Raw genomic sequence first — 19,194 nt, forward strand, 5'->3', positions numbered from 1 at the left:
CGCACTGAAGCTGACGGAGTGGGAGGGGGAGTGGGGGCGGGCACGCAGGCTGCCAAATGGTGCGATGAATAGTGAAAGCGAAGCTGACGGAGTGGGAGGGGGAGTGGGGGCGGGCACGCAGGCTGCCAAATGGTGCGATGAATAGTGAAAGCAAACAAGTGGTTGCAGGACTCCAAATGGTGCGCGCGCCCGGACGGGTCACATGCACTGTAGTTGGAGGCCTGCAAAGCCACTGTTTGCACTTCCAAAACGCGCTTACTATAAGTCTCGCCAGAGCCAGCGCTAAAGCGCTGGTCAGGCGAGACCTAAAAAGTAGCTTCCTGTACCAAGATCTACCTTTCTGCCAAATATGGTGTAATTCTGTTCAGCAGTTCAGACCGTAGTCTTGTTCTCAAACTTCAAAATCCTGATAGACATTGCATGAGGGGAAAAGCGTTTTTGGACCCCAATTTTTCTCGCCCCCGCCTGACAAATCACCCCAAAACTTTCCGCACAGCAGCTAAAGTAACAGACACTAGTTTTGACAATTTTCTGAAGATTCGTCAAACGGCGCCAAAGTTATGAGAAAACAAAAAATGCTTTGTCTATGGGAAAAGTTGGTTCTAACAATAATTATGGACTGGCTATCGCCAATTGGTAAAACACATATAAAAATATCCATCTACAAGAGGTTTTAATGTATACTGTTGTGGTACACTGTTGTGAGTATAGTAGTCTTGTAGGGAAATGCCTGCTCTTGACTAATCTTCTGAAGCTTCAAACGTTATCAATGTATCTTATGTTTGTGGGTAACAAATTGCATAGTTTTGATGCTTTAGCAGAGAAAGAGGTTCCAACCTTGCGGGCAGTGCTATGAAAATAAAAAATACATTGGCCAAGCCAATACATCTTGCATAGGCTAAACGTACTGACTTTGCCAATGTGTGTTTTAATAATGTGTTCCAGCAAGTACCACGTGCACACAATGACTGGGACAGTGCACCTGATAAGTAATATGGTTCCAGGTTGGCTGATTAACTTTGGTTCAGTATTCACTCATTTTGGATGTTCCAGATAGTTGGTTGTTTGACCCTTGCAAGCGGTCTTCTTTTGTGTAACTGATTCCTCTGAATCTGTAGGGCAAGATCTCTGGTTAACGCTGCACTTTTCTCTCATGAGTGTAACTAGGCAGTCTGGGTAGGCCTTTTCTTCAGAACTTTTTCCAATAAGCTATAAAAGTATGCAGCATTTCATGAAACAGTTAATTTTGCTACGCCTTCAAGATAAGTTTGGGACCAAATACTGATATTTACCTCTCATGATTTATTTTTACTTCTGCATTGGCAAGAAAGAACGAAACGAAAACATACATTGCTCCAAAAGTATATGGAATGCTTGTATAGCTGAAGACAGAATTGCTTACATGCTGTCTCTGGGTAAAGACAATATTAACTCGTTTATTTTAATCCACATTCTACTTTGCAATCCTTCCTCAGCGAGTTTATCTTCTATACTGTTTTTGTGTGGGTGGTCTCTAGGTCAGAACTGTATACATTTTATGAGTGGTGATGGACATTTTCTTAAATCTTAGTCATAAAAACTGTAAGCAAACCATTCTTCATATTGAATATTTGTGGTTTAATGTTTCGTTGGCTGTTTGTGCTGTTGGGATTCTCTTGATTCTGTTTTTCATTGTTTTCCCGTGATCTTTGATTTTTGTTTTCTTTAGCAAAATATTAAGGAGATTTACTTCCACACTACATTCTACCTATACAGAAAATTAAGAACATAATTCTAGGGCTGCATGTTTGTTTCATTTGATGCTGACGTTGTTTCTGTATTTTCCAGAGCTCCTTTTGTGTTTGTTTTTCGTTGCCTTACAAAGTAGTAATATGCTTTTGTGAGTTTTTCTAAACCCCTGCTTCTGCAGAACCAGTAAGCAACATATAAAATCTATTAATGGAAAGTCCACTGGGTATTCAGACCAACTGGCCATCTTACTAAACTTATTAATATATTAGGACCACCTTTCCATAGGAAATTACTTTTTCGCTTGCTTAGAACTTTGGTGCTGTTTGACTAAACGTCCTGAAACTTTTTTAAAAAAAGGGCTTTTTTTGCTTAGCACCTTCCTGGAAAGTTTCAGAGTGATCCATAAAGTTAGGGCTGAGAAAAAAAGGAGGCGTGGGGGGTGGGGGCAAAACTTAATTTACCCGTGCAATTTTCATAGGGATTTTAAGAATGCACTACAGCTAAAACGGCTGAACGGAATTAAACCAAATTTGGCATGAAGCTAGGTCTTGATCTGAAAAGTGTACATCAGTTCAGTAACTTGTTAGAAATTAAGGTTCAAAAATATTTGTATATCTGGACAGTTGGGCTTGCAGAACTCTCTCAAGGGTTCCACAAGCACAACTTCGATACTAGTGTGTTCTGATAGGTCGAGGTCCCCCCCCCCCCACACATTTTGGCCACCTTGCTCCGACTGTATTGAGCTCTCTGATTGGCTTGCCTCCACATGTAAAAGAATGTTGCAGCTGTCATTACAGAACACTTGGACTTAGTCCCCTGTCCTGAAAATGTTTTTTTTTAAAGAACATAAGGGGGCAGGGTAGGGATACCCTACCCCCCAGCCCTTGTGAGGGGGAGGTCTAATAGGGACCGCCCACGGGCCAAATAAAAGAGGTTTGGACTACAGCAAATGTAGTCCAAATATGTGGTTAATTAGGAGGGGTGTGTGTGGGGCATGCCCCCTTAGTCAATTCCAGCCCTGGGGACCCCATCCCCCAGGGCCCACCATGTTAAAAAGGGAGGTGGTGCAAAGACCTCCGCCACAATCCTTTCCAGGGACCCCATCTCCCAAAGGTACTATTTCAAAAGGGTAGGGGGCGCTCGGTCTTTCTCCCTTCCCAAGCCTGCAAAGGCCACTAGGACCCCATAACCCAGGGCGACTATTTCTTTTTTGTTTAAATAGAAGGAATGAGCTTGACTCTCTTCCCCCCCCCCCCCCCCCCCCAAGCCTAGAAAGACCTAGGGGGTCTCACATCCAGTAATGTGTCTCAGGAAACCCACCCACAGTTTCCCTGCACGCAAGAGCACAGCCAGGGAAAAAATGTACACACATCTGGTGGGAGCTGCAAAAATGTTGGCTTACATTTTTGTCCCTGTCCACTCTTTTGCAGGCAGGGAAACCGTGTCTGTGAGTGGGTTTGGAGAAAAAAAAACCTGCTCCTCCCAGGCGGTAGCAATGCTGGCTCCCACATGCCCCACTTCCCTATAAAAAAGAAAGTAAAACCTCCTCAGTGGGAACCTGTAAGGGCTCTGGAAGAAAAAAAATGCTGTCACCCAGGGTGGGTGCTAGAAGGGCAGCCGGCGGGGCCTCGTGGACCCTGGGGTCCTAACGCAACTGCCAAAAAAAGATTATCTAATTGTCCCGGCTGGGCACTGGGACACCTGAAATATTAAAAAATGAGCGGCAGCAGCTGTTAATTTATTATGCATTGCTCCTGACAAGGAGCACCCCATAATGTTCTGCGGCATTTTAACAATATATTTTCATGCTTGTGATGCCCCTAGAAGAGGCAGAAGCTCCTCCCCTTTTTTATTTTAATGCTGTGGGGGGCTACAGAGAGTGCAGCAGCCCCCTGTAACAGAAAAAAACTGAGTCTCCTGGGTCATTCATTCCATGATCCCCCAAGAGAGCTTGCCATATTTTTAAAGCACTTTTAGCTGGAGCGCTATGCTACTTTGTAGCTTGAATAATATAAAAAAGAAGTAATAAAAAAAGACTGACTTTTTTAAATAAAGCTTTATTACATTTGTTTGATGGCAATCGCATTTATTAAGCATTGAACTGTGTGGATTGATGAAATATACATTTCATTATAATTATTAGTCATTTTCTGAGAAAGACCATTCATGTGCTTTATATATGTTGATATTCTGGCCCTTTCATAAAGCCAAAAGGCCCACTTAGAAATATTTTGCTGTCAGTAGGTCTGCCTTGCTTAAAATGACATCCCGTATATTCAGCCTTGTGCGCCAGAGGGAGTTTGTGCTCTGGAAGGCCAACCCCACACTACACATGGCTGAATGTCTTGCGCAGCGTGGGGTTGGCTGCCCACGAGCAGTTGGTCAAAGGGCCTGAGCCTGCGGCCGACTCCCCTGCGCACACAGCCGAAGTGCCGGGAGGTTTGGCTTCATGTATAAAAACAGAGAAAACCTCTTAGCTGGTCTATCTAATTTTTACCTAGGTAATAACTCAAACCAAACATTACCCCTTATCATGAAATCTCACTGCACACATTGTTTTTCTTTTATTTATTTATCAAAAATATATATATATATTTTTTGTTGTATCATAAACTTTTTAGATATACAATTTATATAAAATTCACAAAAACATTTACACATATGACAGTCATAATGTCATTTCAGTTTACAAAAAGGCTATTAATGGCTTCTATTAATTTAGAGGCAAGTGTAGTATCCCCCCCAAAGAAATTGTATAGAACACCATCAACCTTCCAATCTCACCTTTCATTCTACTCATGCAAACCATCAATCATACCAGCACAAACAAAAAGTCACAATAAAGAACACTTCTAAAAGAGGAGTCCTGCTCATAAATTCTGTTTGTCACACTTGTCAAAGAGCACAGTTTTGATATTTCACAAATCCGTCAAATTTATTCTTAGTTGGATATTCTTTTCACTTAGTTCTTGGGTAGGACTCCTAGAAGTGTGATGAATGGTCTACGCACGTTTCGGTGACAACCTATAAATTTATATCACCTTCTTCAGGACAAAAAGAGAAGTCAACTTTTCATCTGTAGAGTGGTCGGGGGGTCTATATGTATTTATGAGCATGGAAGTATCTCTTATTAAAACGTCTGGATCATGGTCGACAGACGAATGTATTCTTGCAGAAGCAAATTCCCTAATGTAATGTTGCTCCCAACCCAAGAGAGAGGGTTAGTACAATCCGACCTGTATTTTTGCAGTCTGGGTATGTTTTCCATGTTATATTGTATATAATAGCGCCATCTAATTTTAAAGATGTCTATCGATGTCTTAAGGTGACATAATATTTCTGGTCTTTCGTTCTAGTAGGGTTATATTTCCTAGGTTGATTGTTCCCAAAATAACCCTTTCTGGACTTTCTTTCTCATCTCCTCCCTTGCATCATCTTAAAGCTTTTATTATTCAGCGCTCTCACTACCTTGCCTTTCTAAACCCTTCCCTTTGACTCTTCCCTCCCCTTCTACTCGTCCCAAACCTGCCCCTAGGATCTTCAAATAAACTCCTTCTAGACCCTTCCCTCGTCTATCCCTCCACTATCCTTTTCGATCCAACTAACAGACTCACATGTCCACCGCTCAAATTTATTTTGAATTTCCCTTTACTAATGCATCACTAATCCTATTTGGATTCTGGAGTAGCGTGCTACTCCTCAAAGTGCTTTTGATACCTCATCAGTGGTACCAAGCACTACATAAATGCAAACCCATACCTCTTCTATCCCTCCACTATCCTTTTCAACCCAAATAAGAGTTGCATGTCCACCGCTCCAAATTAATTTCATATTTGCCTATACTAATTCACCAGTAATCCTTTTTGGGATCCAAAGTAGAATGCTACTCTCATAAAAGCACTTCGACACCTCGCCAGCGGTATCAAGCGCTATATAAATGTAATTAGAGTGGTACTGTAGTAGAATGTGTATGTATATATTTAATCACAGTTGTGTTTGCCACTGTGTAGTTCTAGTTATGACCTAGTTATCACCATGGCAAGAATCTTTTTTGGTTTGCTGATAACTTTGGCGTTGTTTGACTAATCTTCATGAAACTTTCCAAAAAATAGTTCACCCAGCTACCTTCTCTCCTTTCTGGAAACTTTAGAGGTGATCCGTCAAGTGGCGGCCAAGAAATAAGATGGGTCCCAAAATGCAATTTTTCATATGAGTGGGGTGGGGTCCTGGACCCAACCGTGCACGTAAGTGCATATGAATATAAGGTGCCTGAAAGAGCTTTTGGTGGAATACATATGCGAATGAGGAGCTAGGCACAGGTTTTAAGGAGAAAGGGAGTAGTTGCTGTGCCTCACAAACTGAAGCACATTAAACAGATGCATTCTTTGTATGCGCTGATAAGAGGTGGAATATATACGAGACTGAGGACACATGTTTTAAGGAGAAATAGATTAACGGCAGTGCTGCCCAAAATAGAGGCACTACAGTTAGTGTTTGAAAAGGCACAGATGGTCCAAAATGTTTGTTGCTTAATGGCAGTCTGGCTGAAACATGTGACTGGACTGATTGTCTGGAAAGTCTGAGAGTCCGGTTTCAGACTAGTTGTACGCTTTAAACAGACACAGTTTACAGTTTATTTCATTTGCATAGTTAATTAAAACCGTTGCAATACAAAAATAGTTCCAATTTGAAACCCAAATATACATATAAAAGAATTCACAATTCTTATATAATTTTTGTAATCTATGTTGTAATCAAAAAGTGTAAAACCAGTTTCCCAACCAAGTTATTTTTGGATTTGCACAAATCGTTTGAAGGTACTTAGTTCCAGTACATGCCTCCCTTCACTACTTGTATCTGAAATCAGTAAAAGTTCAAAGGGGTGCTAAAAATGTCAATACAGAGAAGAGGTACCGCCTACAAATATATGCAGGCACACAGACTGCTTTTGTATTCGTGACATTTGTTTTGAGCTATAAATGGAAGTACTGAACTGTAAAAGTTACAAACTGCTTTAATAGTTTGTGCCATTTGTTTAGTGCTGTAAAAGGAAGCAACAAATTCCAAAACAATTTAAGGCAAGAACAAATAAACCTTTAGGATAGAAGTTAAGAGCAATCCAGAGGTGTAGCATAGAAGTGGATATGAGGGACCAAAAAATGGTGGGGGGGGGGGAGTACCCTAAATCACAGTGCGAGCAACAGAAGGACCCTCATCAAGCCAATTAGTACTTGGTCCATGCTCTGGAGAAATAAAAAGAAGGTGAAGTGAGGCATATGGTGACCAATTAGGAGGCAGCTAAAATGAATGACAAGCCAGCAAGTGGTAAGTAATGGGTGGGCTCCAAGCCTGTTACTGTATACAGTACCCATCGCAGAAACCGCACATACATGCGGTTAGTCGAGACCTTAAAACTTTGTATACCAGACAGTTTGGTTCGCGGGAGGCCATCAGGAGTCCTGCAATCACGCAACTTGAAATAATAGAGCAATCTGGTTGGCAGAGGGGAGATTTTATCCATAGGCCGCTTCGTTCCTGAGGGAGCTTGCACTCTGATTGGCTGACCGCAACATGAAGAGAAATTCTGCAGCCGCCATTTCAGGACATGGAACTCTGTCCCCATTTTTTTGCAAGTGTGAAAGTAGATAAATTCCACAGCTGGTGACTCCCGAAAATGGTAAAACAAGCTCACTTGCCTGTGTGTAACTCAATGTGAATTTGTAAGCTCTCTTTATTGACTGACCAGATTTGCTTAATTTTCCCAGCCCCAGATACCATTTTCTCAGAGTGCTTTGTGAAGAGGCGACGGGAGGGACAAATCTAGGACAACTGAAATATAGTTTGGGGAATAGCACCTGCGCGGGAAGTTCTCACCACTTTGCATTGTTTGACAGTTTGCAAGGGACGCTCAGTCATTCCTCTCCCGCCACGGCCCTTTCTGTGTATTTATTTCCTAGTTAAGAAAAGGAGTTTAATTGAATAAATCCCTGTACCAGCATATAGTGCAGCAGGTAAACGTTCGCCTGCATAAACAGATCAATAGACTGATTTGTGTTTGCTGACCAGAAGAGATTTCTAATTACAAGGACAGCTAACAATCCTCCTGATGGAGCTACAGTAATTGCTAAGAGAAGAAATCCAATTTGTCTGCATTTGTTTGTTTAGTTTTTTTCCTGCTTTGGTTTTTACAGTGCTGGCTAGAAAAAGTGACTTTGGTTTTGTTTGAAATGTTGTTTCTTGTTTTTTTTCTTTTTTATTTTATACCATTGTTGCGCACAGAAGTGCGATTTAGAATATAGGAAGATCCTGATGTATCATGTCCTCCTAACAATGTCTCCTTCCTCTGCCATGCTCCTTGTTGAGATGCCCAACCTTTCTCACGTCTAGTAAATAAGACCATTACGTTGTTTCATAATCCAGTGCAGCTGATCGTTGTCCGCTTCACTGCAAGATTATCAATTAAGAGAGGTGTTTAGAACGGAATCTGAAACTTCTAATCCTAAATTCCAGCTGTGGAGTTTGAGGAATCTGTGCTTCAATTACGTAGTGTGCAGCATCTCCGCTTAGTGTTATTGTCCCAGTTGGATTGTTGTTTTGGCTTGTATAGCAGTGTTCTAATACTTTTTTTTTTTTTTTTTTTTTTTTTTTTAATATACTATCCCTTCCTATTTTAAGACGTTTTTGCTTATACTCTGGGTAAAATAAAGTACCAGAATATATCCATCACTCTCCCATATTTCATGGGTACGTCTTTAAACTGTGATACCCAAGTTGTCACAGCTAAGACTGTACACTTTTACCGACCTGTTGTCTTTAGTGTTTGTTTAACGGTTCTGTCAAAGTTTCCAAATGTGTTTGTTCAAAAAACACAAAAAAATACCTGCCAACTTGAAGAACAATCTCACCGTGTGAGGGGCGGTGGAGCCTTGAAGGGGGCCTCATGCTGAGAAGTACCTACGAGCCACTTTTGAACCCCAACCCCCCCCAAATAAACCCTGCTGAGGCTGGTGCCGATGCCCTGGGGTATTTTCACAACCCTTGATGGACGTCTGCAGTTCAAAGCCTCAGAAACCGAGCTGGAAAACCACTATTTACAGTATTTTTCAGCTCGTTTTGCTTGCCACCTGTGAAATCTGCTCGTCTCCAGGAGACCGTGTGATGGGAGCCGATATTGTGTGTGCAAAACCTAACTTTGTTCAAGGTGGTGTATTAAATTGAGGCAGCCAAACAATGTCCAATTGTTGCAAGTTGTCCAGTTCAAAAAGGATTGTGTGCCTCTGTTTTTTTTTTAATTCTCATTATAAAGCATGTGCCAAATTGGCCATATCACAGCGATCAAGTGAGCTGCTAGATACCTGTTAAGGAAAGGAGAAAATTATTACAGAGCAGTGGTAATATCTCCGGCTGAGTTAGATCCAATTTCTAACATTTGTCATTCACTCCCACTCCAATAGCAAGAAGCAATATCCAGATTATGAGTTAACATAGTCTCTGCTGGGAATGTATCTACTTATCCATACTTAAGCATAAGGCAGATAAGTCCCCAACTATCTTCTTGAGAAGGCAGGTTCAACTAAAATGCATTAAAGAAGGACGCTCAGAAGGATCTTGACCTACTGTTTGATATCTTTTTAGGTCTCGCCTAGGCAGCGCTTTCACTTTCTCTTCGAGACATACTGTATTCAGAATATGAGTGTAAAGCTCCGCCCATCATTACAATTGGCTCCTCTTCCTGTCCTTTCGTAAATGATGGCTTTTGATTTGTGAATAGGCTTAGTGTCCCTCCTTAGTACCTCCCTCTCTCCTGTTGTTACCTCCCACAAGGACAGCCCCTCTTACATGTGTCCTTATTCTGTAGCTTTCATTAGCAGTTAGGGAGAACCACTTACTTATGAATGTCTTGCAGAAGAAGGCACAACATTCTGTGCAAGCGTTCAGCTATGGCGGCTGCTTTAAATCCAGCCTGACACAGCACTGCCTCTAAAGCAGGCTTTAGGGTGTCATCCAGCTTCCTCCCTTCCTCCCTGGATTTTAAATAATCATGTGTTTTTTTCCAAGCAGCCTGGCACCCTGGGCTTTAGCAGTGGCGGCCGCCCACACCACTCGCGGGACACTGCCCTTGAGCAATAAAAGTGCTGCTTCTTGTTTTTATTTTCAGCACGCCATGTGTGCTTACAGTTTCACAATGGCGGCTGCCGTCGCACACACCACTTGTGGGGCGCTGTCCTTGACTACTGTGTCTCTTGTGCTCTAGCTCCATCGACGTCCGTGACATCACGTGTCTCGGATATAGGCAGAGTAGGATTTGACAAATACTGCGTGCCCTGTCTCCGGGAAGGAGCAAGTTAAGAGAACCAAAGCCTAGAAGATTGTGCCGGTGCATAGTGAGTGTTGTGTACCAAATAGTCACCGGAAGTGGCGATCCGTAGCCAGCAAGTTTAAATCAGGACAGAGCAAGATGATGTAGCCAGCATAAGTGAAGACATTGCTCTTCTGTGATCGCTCTCCGATTGTATTTCTTTTCCTGTTCTCATTGTGGCTGTCTCTGAATTCCCCATTTCCTTCTGACTGCACCTTCCTTTTATAGCTACTTTTCTTTGCTTAGCCCCATGTTCTCATTCACTGATTGATTGTTACCTTCTCTCTGAGTTCTCGTTCTACTCTTACCTCGCCCTCGTTTCCATCCTCTGTCTATGGTAAAGATAGTAGAATTTGTTAATTTTGAACTTAAATATAAGGACTAGTGATTTCTTTTCAAATTTACATCCTTCATCGTGATGAGCCTAAAGATGTAAATGAATGCAATTAGAAGACCCCAGCAGTTTTGTTAAGAAGAACTTTGTGATAAAGTATAAACATTTTATGGAAACCTGCTTACACTTTGAACCCGTACAGTATTGTGATACTAGGTTCATTTTGGAATACCTAATCATGTTATTCAAATATATGTAGATGCTATTGCAGACCTAATTCTTTTGTTTAACCATTACCCCTGTTGATGTTTCTTACAGATAAATGTGATGAGGATTGTTGATAAGCTACAGCGGGCGGGCATTTGGAAACCTCTAGTTTCACCCATGATTTATCAATCATCGGGCTGTATTGCACAATGATTGTAGTTGTTAAATCATTTTTGTCTTTAATCAGTCAAGCCCATTGCATAAGTGCTTCATTGCATGTTACAGTAGGTAATTTCAGGTGGTAAAATTCTATTTTCCAACCCTTATTTGTCAATTATGAGCTCTTATTTGTGAGCTCTGTTCACTCTGGCGGCTAAACACTTCTCTTTTAAGCATCTCTCGACTTGGTACAAGGACTTAAATCATCCGCAGCAGCAGTGCCTCAGGTTTCTGATTAACTCTTCTGAAATTACATATGAATGACTAAGCAAATATGCATAAACTCCACCTCTTTACTCTGTTTAATAGAGTATTGCTAGTTGGTAGTATTCCTGCTGCTTGAAAGGGTTGTAAGGATAACCTGTTTAATTTCTGTGTTGGAAGATCCTGGTCAATTATTTGCATAAACACCTATGTATCTTCTACTAAAAAGAGTTGACCCATCAACCCTTTGACTGCACATGTAAGATCCTTTGATGGAAGCGATCTCCAGGAATCTACATTCGGTGTGTCATCCTTGAGCCATTCTGGTTTTCAATATGCTTTAAATAATGGGTGTGAATTGAAGTACAGATCCACATAATACAGCATATTTCCAGTATACCAGAAGCAGAATATATCACTTATTTTAGTTAGTCATGTATATACATCAATGACGATGATGGGTATAACCAATAGGTAGCGTAATCCGGAAGAGAAAGGTCATCAAGGTCCAATGGCAATTTTGGTGGCGAATGTACAGTGGGCAGAGAAAGGACCGTAGGGATGGTGGGGAGATGGGAGTTGGGTAGTTAAGTAGATGATGGTATGTTATCTATTGTATACCTTATTACTTAATATATTTGGATCCAATCGCATCTTATATGGTGGGTATGAAGCTGCAATCAACACAAATAAGAGGATTTAGGGATCAAGATATAAAGGAAATATGTTATACATTAGTACTAAGGTACTATATAGTAAGGAGCACACTTTTTATTTTTTTTTAAACAAAAAAAACCATTGATTTTATGTCTCATTCGTATTGACCTGTACATAAAAAATATTTTATTAACATATTTAATAGTATGTTCACTATGTAATATGACCTTTCCATCCCTAGTACAAGCTGAACTTTATCTCTTACTTCTCAACTCAGTATGTAGACAAGAAGTACTCGAGGTCTGCAAGATCCAGATTTTCAAGAGCTACAACAATGGTCATTGCCTATGAATAAAGAACAGCCTCTTACAGATATTTTTAAGGCGATTCACAATGTCCTAAAAAGTGATCTGGCCCTTCGTTTATAAGTAATCCCCTGCCAAAATGTGGTGTTCAAATATAAAATGCCTTGGCAAAAAAAAATCTAGTGTACTGGTTAAAATTTGTTCAGGGGAGTAATGCCCAGCCTCTCCTCTAGCTCCCCCTTTGTCCCAAGTTTCTCTGTAAATTACACTACCAGTCCTACACTGCGGAAATATCTCTTGTTGATAACACTCCCACCCCGGTTACCAGGAGGCACTGTTGTCGCAGAGAGAGACTGGTCATCCAAAGACTATCTAGATGATGCCTGTGCACCTGAGTCCTGACAACAAGAGCACACAGACCCTGAGACAAACACCCTTTGTGGCTAAACGCGCAACTTGGATGTGGTTCTGTTGGCAGCACGGCCTATGAGAGGCTCCGCACAGTCCGTGGGCAGCGTAAAGGGCCTCAAGGCAATTTCCCTGTGATGGAGCCCTGACACGAGAGAAGTCTGAAGCTGCTCCAACAACGGGAAGCATCAAGGCCTTTGAAGAAGATTCCTAGCCATCGCACTGTCGTTCTCTGTCTTTGAGGGTTCACCCTCTGCTGAGCCCAATAATGCAAAGGGCCTGGGAAAATGGCCCGAATAGAAGAGGACAATAGGCAAGTCATTCTTGCCAAGTTTCTTAAAGTCAAATTTTTTTCTAAGCACATGTCTTATTTCCTTCTTTATCAAAGTTACTTTCTTTGCTGGCAACAACAGCTTTGACTGAACCTTGTGTATCTGAAAACCCAGACACTGCATCACCTTTCAAGGCACTACCACAGGCTTCTCTGAGTTTATGTAAAACCCCAAACCTTCCAAAACACTCCTCACGACCCCTAACTGAGACTCCACAAACCCCTTGTCCTGGGACATCAAAAGAATATCATCCAAATAAATTATGAGGCTAATTCCTTTCTCCCTCATGAAAGCCACAACGGGATTAAGCATCTTGGTGAAACACCAAGGGGCTGAAGATTGATCGAAAGGAAACACCTGAAACTGATAAAGACGTTGCTTCCATCAGAAATCTCGGACTTCCCTAACTCATAGGTCGTAAAATACATGTCCTTCAAAACCAGCTTTACCACCAAATTCTTCTCCTGCAAAATATGCCTCGGCGAATGAATGCTCTCCATCTTGGAATGTCTGAACGCAACAGATCGGTTCAGCTCTCTTAAATTTATCACTAGACACCAGCCCTTGTCTTTCGCTACCAAAAAAATGTTGCTCATAAAACCTCTGCAACACTCCTCTACTTCCACTATGGCACCCTTCTCCTGCAACTGCTTCATTGTGCAGTCCACCACCTCTGTTAGTTCCTTCTTCAAATTCAACTCTTTGCCCTTCCTTCTGGAAAGGATTCTCTGTGAACTCCAAATTGTATCCCCGTTCAGTCTCTAATATCCACAAATCTCTTTTAATCTTTGCCAAGAATCCATAAAATACCTCAATTGTCTCCATACCCTTGCTGGGAAAAAACCCAGAAACGATCTTCATACTCACCTTGCATTCCCCTGGACCTGATCCTCTGCGTCTTCTAATCCTGCCTCTCTAAACCTTCCTATGCTTGCAACAAATCCAGTTGACACCTCAAATTCTCTACTGTTCTCTCGTGTCTGATTATTATAGTGGGACTTTGACCATCCTATGCCGACAGTAAGTCCCCGTCTGCCAGCCCTGGCAAACACTTCACCTCCAAATACTCTTCTCGTATTCCTGTGTGCCTCATCAAGGGCAGTGAAAGTGGAGAAAACCTTTCCCTCATTCTTCATCTAAACCCTCTCCAAAAAGTAATCCTTTAGCATCCTCACTCAACTCTTTCCCTGCAATGCCCCCTAACTTTGGAATTATCTTTATCAAAATGGCTTTTTGCCTCTAAACAATAAGGCCTGCATTAACGTTTCCTAAAAAACAAATCCCTCTGACTCCAGCCTCTCAAACTCTAGATCACAGGTACTCCTAGTACGGCCCGCGGCCCGGCAAGCCTTTCTTGGCGGCCCGCAGAACTTGCAGACATCGTACCTGTGTTTTTTTTTTTTTAAACAGTGACAGCACACACCGCTGGTTGCAGCAGGGCAGACTCCTCGACACTCTGCTTTATGCGGGCTGGGCGATTCCAGCGATAGGCAGAGTGCAGATGCAGGGGCGCTAAGTAGAGGTGAAAAACAACAAAGCCTCATTAACATGTAAATGGTCTTTTAAAGACCTGTGAAGTACTCGGGGGGGGGGGGGGCAGACTGTGTGTGTGCCCGGGAAGCTGTCTCAGCCTGGGGTGCCGAACACAGGGGGGGGTGTACGCGTGGCTCCGTCACGAGATGGCCTCAAACTAGAAATTAATGTTGCTGAACACTTGGTACGATCACACACAGCCCTACTAAGTATTTTCAATTAGTACACGACGTTTCAATTTGTGTGATATGCTAATCGTACGTGCAAAGTATATATTTTTTTTTTTATTGAGCCAAATTACGATTTTGACAGCATCGTTTTCACATGCATATGCCCATAACGTCCATAGATACTGAAGGGGAATCATAAATATCCCTGTACTTTTATGGTTCACAACTAAGCATGCCTCTCCCCAAGACTGTTGCGTTTGAGTCCGGACATCCTGGTAAAAATCACCAGTGTTAAGTGATAATAGACAGGTCTACATGGGTTGGATTGGCAGACGGGGTGGATTATATTACACAAGTTTTGTGGGTCCCAGCCACTAATAAGTGGACGGTGACAAGAGGCAGGTTTAATAACCATGTGGAACTTTGCCTGCCCAAAATGGCACTTATGATTTCATTGCATCGCTTTAAGATTTGCAACACTAGATCGGTTTGTGATATGAGATCCATAATCTTTGTCGACCTTTAAGGATATTGAATATAGGCGGATTTTTTTAAATAAGTATTTTTATACATACTACATTTGGGAGGAAAAGTTTTCCATGTGACCGTATTGCCCTTCTCCTTATACATGTCTCTATGTATCATTTTCTTCAGCGAGTGTTCAATTACTTTCACTGCCTCCTTCCATCAGATGTACGATATTTTATTTGGAATTTCCTCTACTGACAGCTTCTTAAAGTAAAGTACTTTTAAAATACGAACACTGGTTGACACTGACAACCAAGCAATTCGTTTCACAATGAATAACGTGGATCGTAGCCCCCTTCGTAATTGTGAAATCCTTTTTAGAGCGTTACTCTGTCGGTTCCCAGCAGGCTTTAAAATCGAGATCTCTGATCCCAGAACCATAGAGGGCCATGGGAGAGATCTTATGAGCAAAGGCAGTGAGCAGGTGTAGCAATGAATACCCTGTATAAATATTAACTTTTAATGTAATTCTACCTTGCCCAATTTGAGGTGTGTCATTGACTAAGTGCCAATTGGGCCAAATGATATTACCCAGGTGAATATTTTTTTCTTCCACTGAAGACCCCTGGCCACCCTCTGTAATGCTGTGTGAAAGTCTACAAAGCAACAACAATTTTTGGTTTATTTCAATACACTTTCGACCAATGACCTAAAGAGCAAAACGATGGTCGACTGTAGAATGCCCTTCTCAAAATGCTCCCTGTTCTAAAGGCATTAAGTTGTTCCCAACAGTCCACTCTATTGGTGTGCCGAGTAATTTAGCAAATATTTTGGAGCCATCTGCTAAACCCGTGGTACTCATAGTGCAGCCCGGCAGGCCTTCCTTGGCGGCCCGCGGACCTTGCAGGTAATGTACCCATGGCCCCCCAGAAACCCAATTTTACCAGTGACAGAAGAGAGTGGAGAGGGAGAATAGAGAGAGAGTGGCGAGAGAGCGAGAGAGTGGCGAGAGAGCGAGAGAGTGGCGAGAGTGGCGAGAGAGTGGCGAGAGTGGCGAGAGAGTGGCGAGAGAGTGGCGAGAGAGTGGCGAGAGAGTGGCGAGAGAGTGGCGAGAGAGTGGCGAGAGAGTGGCGAGAGAGTGGCGAGAGAGCGAGAGAGTGGCGAGAGAGCGAGAGAGTGGCGAGAGAGCGAGCGAGAGAGTGGCGAGAGAGAGAGAGAGAGAGAGAGTGGCGAGAGAGAGAGAGAGAGAGAGAGTGGCGAGAGAGAGAGAGAGAGTGGCGAGAGAGAGAGAGAGAGAGAGAGAGTGGCGAGAGAGAGAGTGGCGAGAGAGAGAGTGGCGAGAGAGAGAGTGGCAAGAGAGAGAGTGGCGAGAGAGAGAGTGGCGAGAGAGAGAGAGAGTGGCGAGAGAGTGGCGAGAGAGAGAGAGAGAGTGGCGAGAGAGAGGCGAGAGAGAGAGAGACTGGTCTCAGCAGTCATGGAGTTTGCTCCAGGAATAAAAAGTAAACCTTTGGGAGTCCTCTTGACGTTTTTCAGTTTTTGTTCTTTGCCTTTCCGCCATTGCGTTTGAAAGAAATTGCAGGCTATCGTGGGGGTTAAGGGTGGGCCAAAAGTAACCCTGTGATGGAATTGGGGTCAAAGTGTGTATGAAGCCATGCAATACCTCTTAAGATTGCTATTGCCTGCTAATAAAAATGTATTCTCAAAATGTGCTCTTCGTAGTCCCATCTGGTTTTGAAATACAGCATTGTGGCATTGTCTAATTTTTTAAATAGGTTTGATTTATTTTTTGGTCTGGTCCCGCCCCCCCCACTGACCCTGCCCCCCACTGACACCACCCCTACCAGTGCGGCCCTCGGCCACAAACTACACTGCAATTTTGGTCCCCGACAGAAAGTTTGTGAGTACCCATGCTCTAGATCTACTGGAACCTTCCTAAGATGTGCCTCCTCTGCTGTATTAATAATTCTAGCTTATGGCCCGAGGATATCCAATAACTTGTCTTGACATGGTTTCAAAGACCTCTCCAGAACCTTTCTTGGGTTTCTCCCCAACGTAAACAGAAAAGAAATCAATTCTGGATTCAAGTTGGTGTATAACATATCATCATTCTTGTCACGTGCCTTGAAAATCCAGCCCTCATGACCGCCCGCACTTTCTTATCCAAACTTCTCCTAATACATTCCTTAATATACCTTCCCACATGTTCCAAAAGTCTCCAATGTGCTGTACGTGGATGTAATAAGTTGAGAACATGTTCTCACCTACTGTTGTGTAAACTGAGTCTCTGGCTCGGCTCTAGAAGATTTGTATTTGCACCCACAGGTGACACTAGTGAACTTAGTCCAATGCACCAGGGCTGAATGTGAAAGACAGGTTATTGTAGTCCCCCAGAACCCCCAACCAATATATGGGTGTGCAAAAAACGAAGCAGTACATGTGATTTAACAACCTATATATAGCTGGTTTTTATTAAGAAAATTCAGACACTGTGGTGCATTAACACCCCAACAGAAACATGGTTAATAGAGCACTCCTGAAAGTGCTGGTGAAGTTCTGTAGTGAAATGAGTACACCACAAGGCCTTGTTTGAGTGTTCAAGGAGCTTTAGTTAGAATTGATTTTAATAGGAATGCCTCTATAAATGAGATACTTTAAAACGTTCTATCGATTTGAGAGGTAACTTGAGGCATTCACTTGGTCATTGGCTTGGTTATGTGGTGTTTTCTTTGCCTTGCTGTGTTTGAATTCGCTAGTTATATTGCATGCATTTTTGTAGCCATAATGATGTCATCTGTCTTTGGGTTCGTTTATGGTGATGTTTTAAAAAGTAACAAGGTTTAATTGTTTATCACTTTGTTTGTTCTCTTTCTTAGCCCTGGCCTAGCGTCTCGAACCTTGCCAAGGATTTCATTGACCGACTGCTCACAGTGGACCCTGGGGAGCGGATGTCAGCTAGCCATGCCCTGAAGCATCCCTGGGTAGTCAGCATGGCTGCCTCCTCAACCATGAAGAACCTGCACCGCTCCATCTCACAGAACCTTCTGAAGCGGGCTTCCTCCCGATGCCAAAGCACTAAATCTGCCCAGTCCACACGCTCCAGCCGTTCCACCAAATCGAACAAGTCGCGGCGGGTGCGTGAACGAGAACTGCGTGAGCTCAACTTGCGGTACCAACAACAGTATAACGGTTGAGATCAGAGTGAAGGAGACCATTAGTGATCTGTTCCTGTGTGTGCGCTTCCTCATGCTTGCCTAGGTGCATCTTCACCATGAATCACTTTGCTGGTGTCAGAGGAGACACCAGTAGTTCTTTCCTGCTGTCATGGATCAAAATGTCCGTAATTGGAAAAGTGGTTACCTGTGGCTGTAGGAGAAAAGATGAAGGTGGGGCCTATATCATGGAACTTCTCCCGTCATTGTGATGAATGCCTCCAGCTGCTGCAATACATGAAAAGTGGCATAGATCTGCTTTTGTGGCTGCTTCGTGGTTTTCAAATATTTAACCCGTTCGCCTTTTTTTCACTCTCTGCTTAACTTGTTCAGACCAAATTAGAGCATGCACTCCTCAGTTCAGGGATGGCAGGGAAATTAAGGCGGCGTTTGTGCATCACTGCCCCTGACCTCCATTTCTGTACTTTATTTGCCCAACCACATTTGTCAAGTGATTTCTGTCAGAAAACCATTGAAAATATGCACCGCCATCCCTTGGACATTTTGCATATTTCCAAGCTGTGACCAGTGTTGCCCTCTAGCATCAGTTCCTACCAAGTGTAATTTAAGTGGTATCAAGCATCGCCTAGTAGACTTGGGTTATACAACAAAACTAGAAAATGTCTTCTATGTAAACTTTTTTAATATGGGTTCCCACAAAATACACGTGTCAAAACATCAGAGGCAACTATAGAAGAAAGTGTTTTTGGTTTTTGTTAGTTGTCTTTTTTTAAATACACAAATGCCATGACTTTGAGTAGATACTGTGATACATGCTTATATCTTGAGGGAAACTGCATTGAATTAGATGTACCTACAAAACATTTATCACAAAATAATTCCGGAACATACCTTTTAGGTCACACAAGTTTGACTTTAGGAATGTAAAACTGTATGTTTTACATTTAATTCTAGCAGCGTGTGGAATTCACTTCTGATTTCAGCTCCACGTTTAGCAGAGCCAGGCTGATGCCTGAATTTCCGGATATCCATAGAAAATGAATTTACATGGAATATGTCTGAGTTAAGCTAATTTACTAAGTGGGTATCCTTAAAAT

General features: G+C 42.5%; 1 protein-coding gene across 1 annotated transcript in view; it reads left to right on the top strand.

The window, feature by feature from the left end:
* The window catches only part of PSKH1 (protein serine kinase H1), a 92,788-nt gene extending 73,895 nt beyond the window's left edge, over positions 1 to 18,893 (top strand). Inside the window, exon 3 of the mRNA XM_085637312.1 lies at positions 17,801 to 18,893. Coding sequence (XP_085493438.1) covers positions 17,801 to 18,118 — 318 coding nt within the window. The 3' untranslated portion in view covers positions 18,119 to 18,893. The remainder of the gene's footprint in view (positions 1 to 17,800) is intronic.
* The last annotated feature ends 301 nt before the right edge of the window (positions 18,894 to 19,194 follow it).

Source organism: Triturus cristatus, chromosome 12 (genome assembly GCF_964204655.1).
Source record: "Triturus cristatus chromosome 12, aTriCri1.1, whole genome shotgun sequence".
NCBI lineage: Eukaryota > Metazoa > Chordata > Amphibia > Caudata > Salamandridae > Triturus > Triturus cristatus.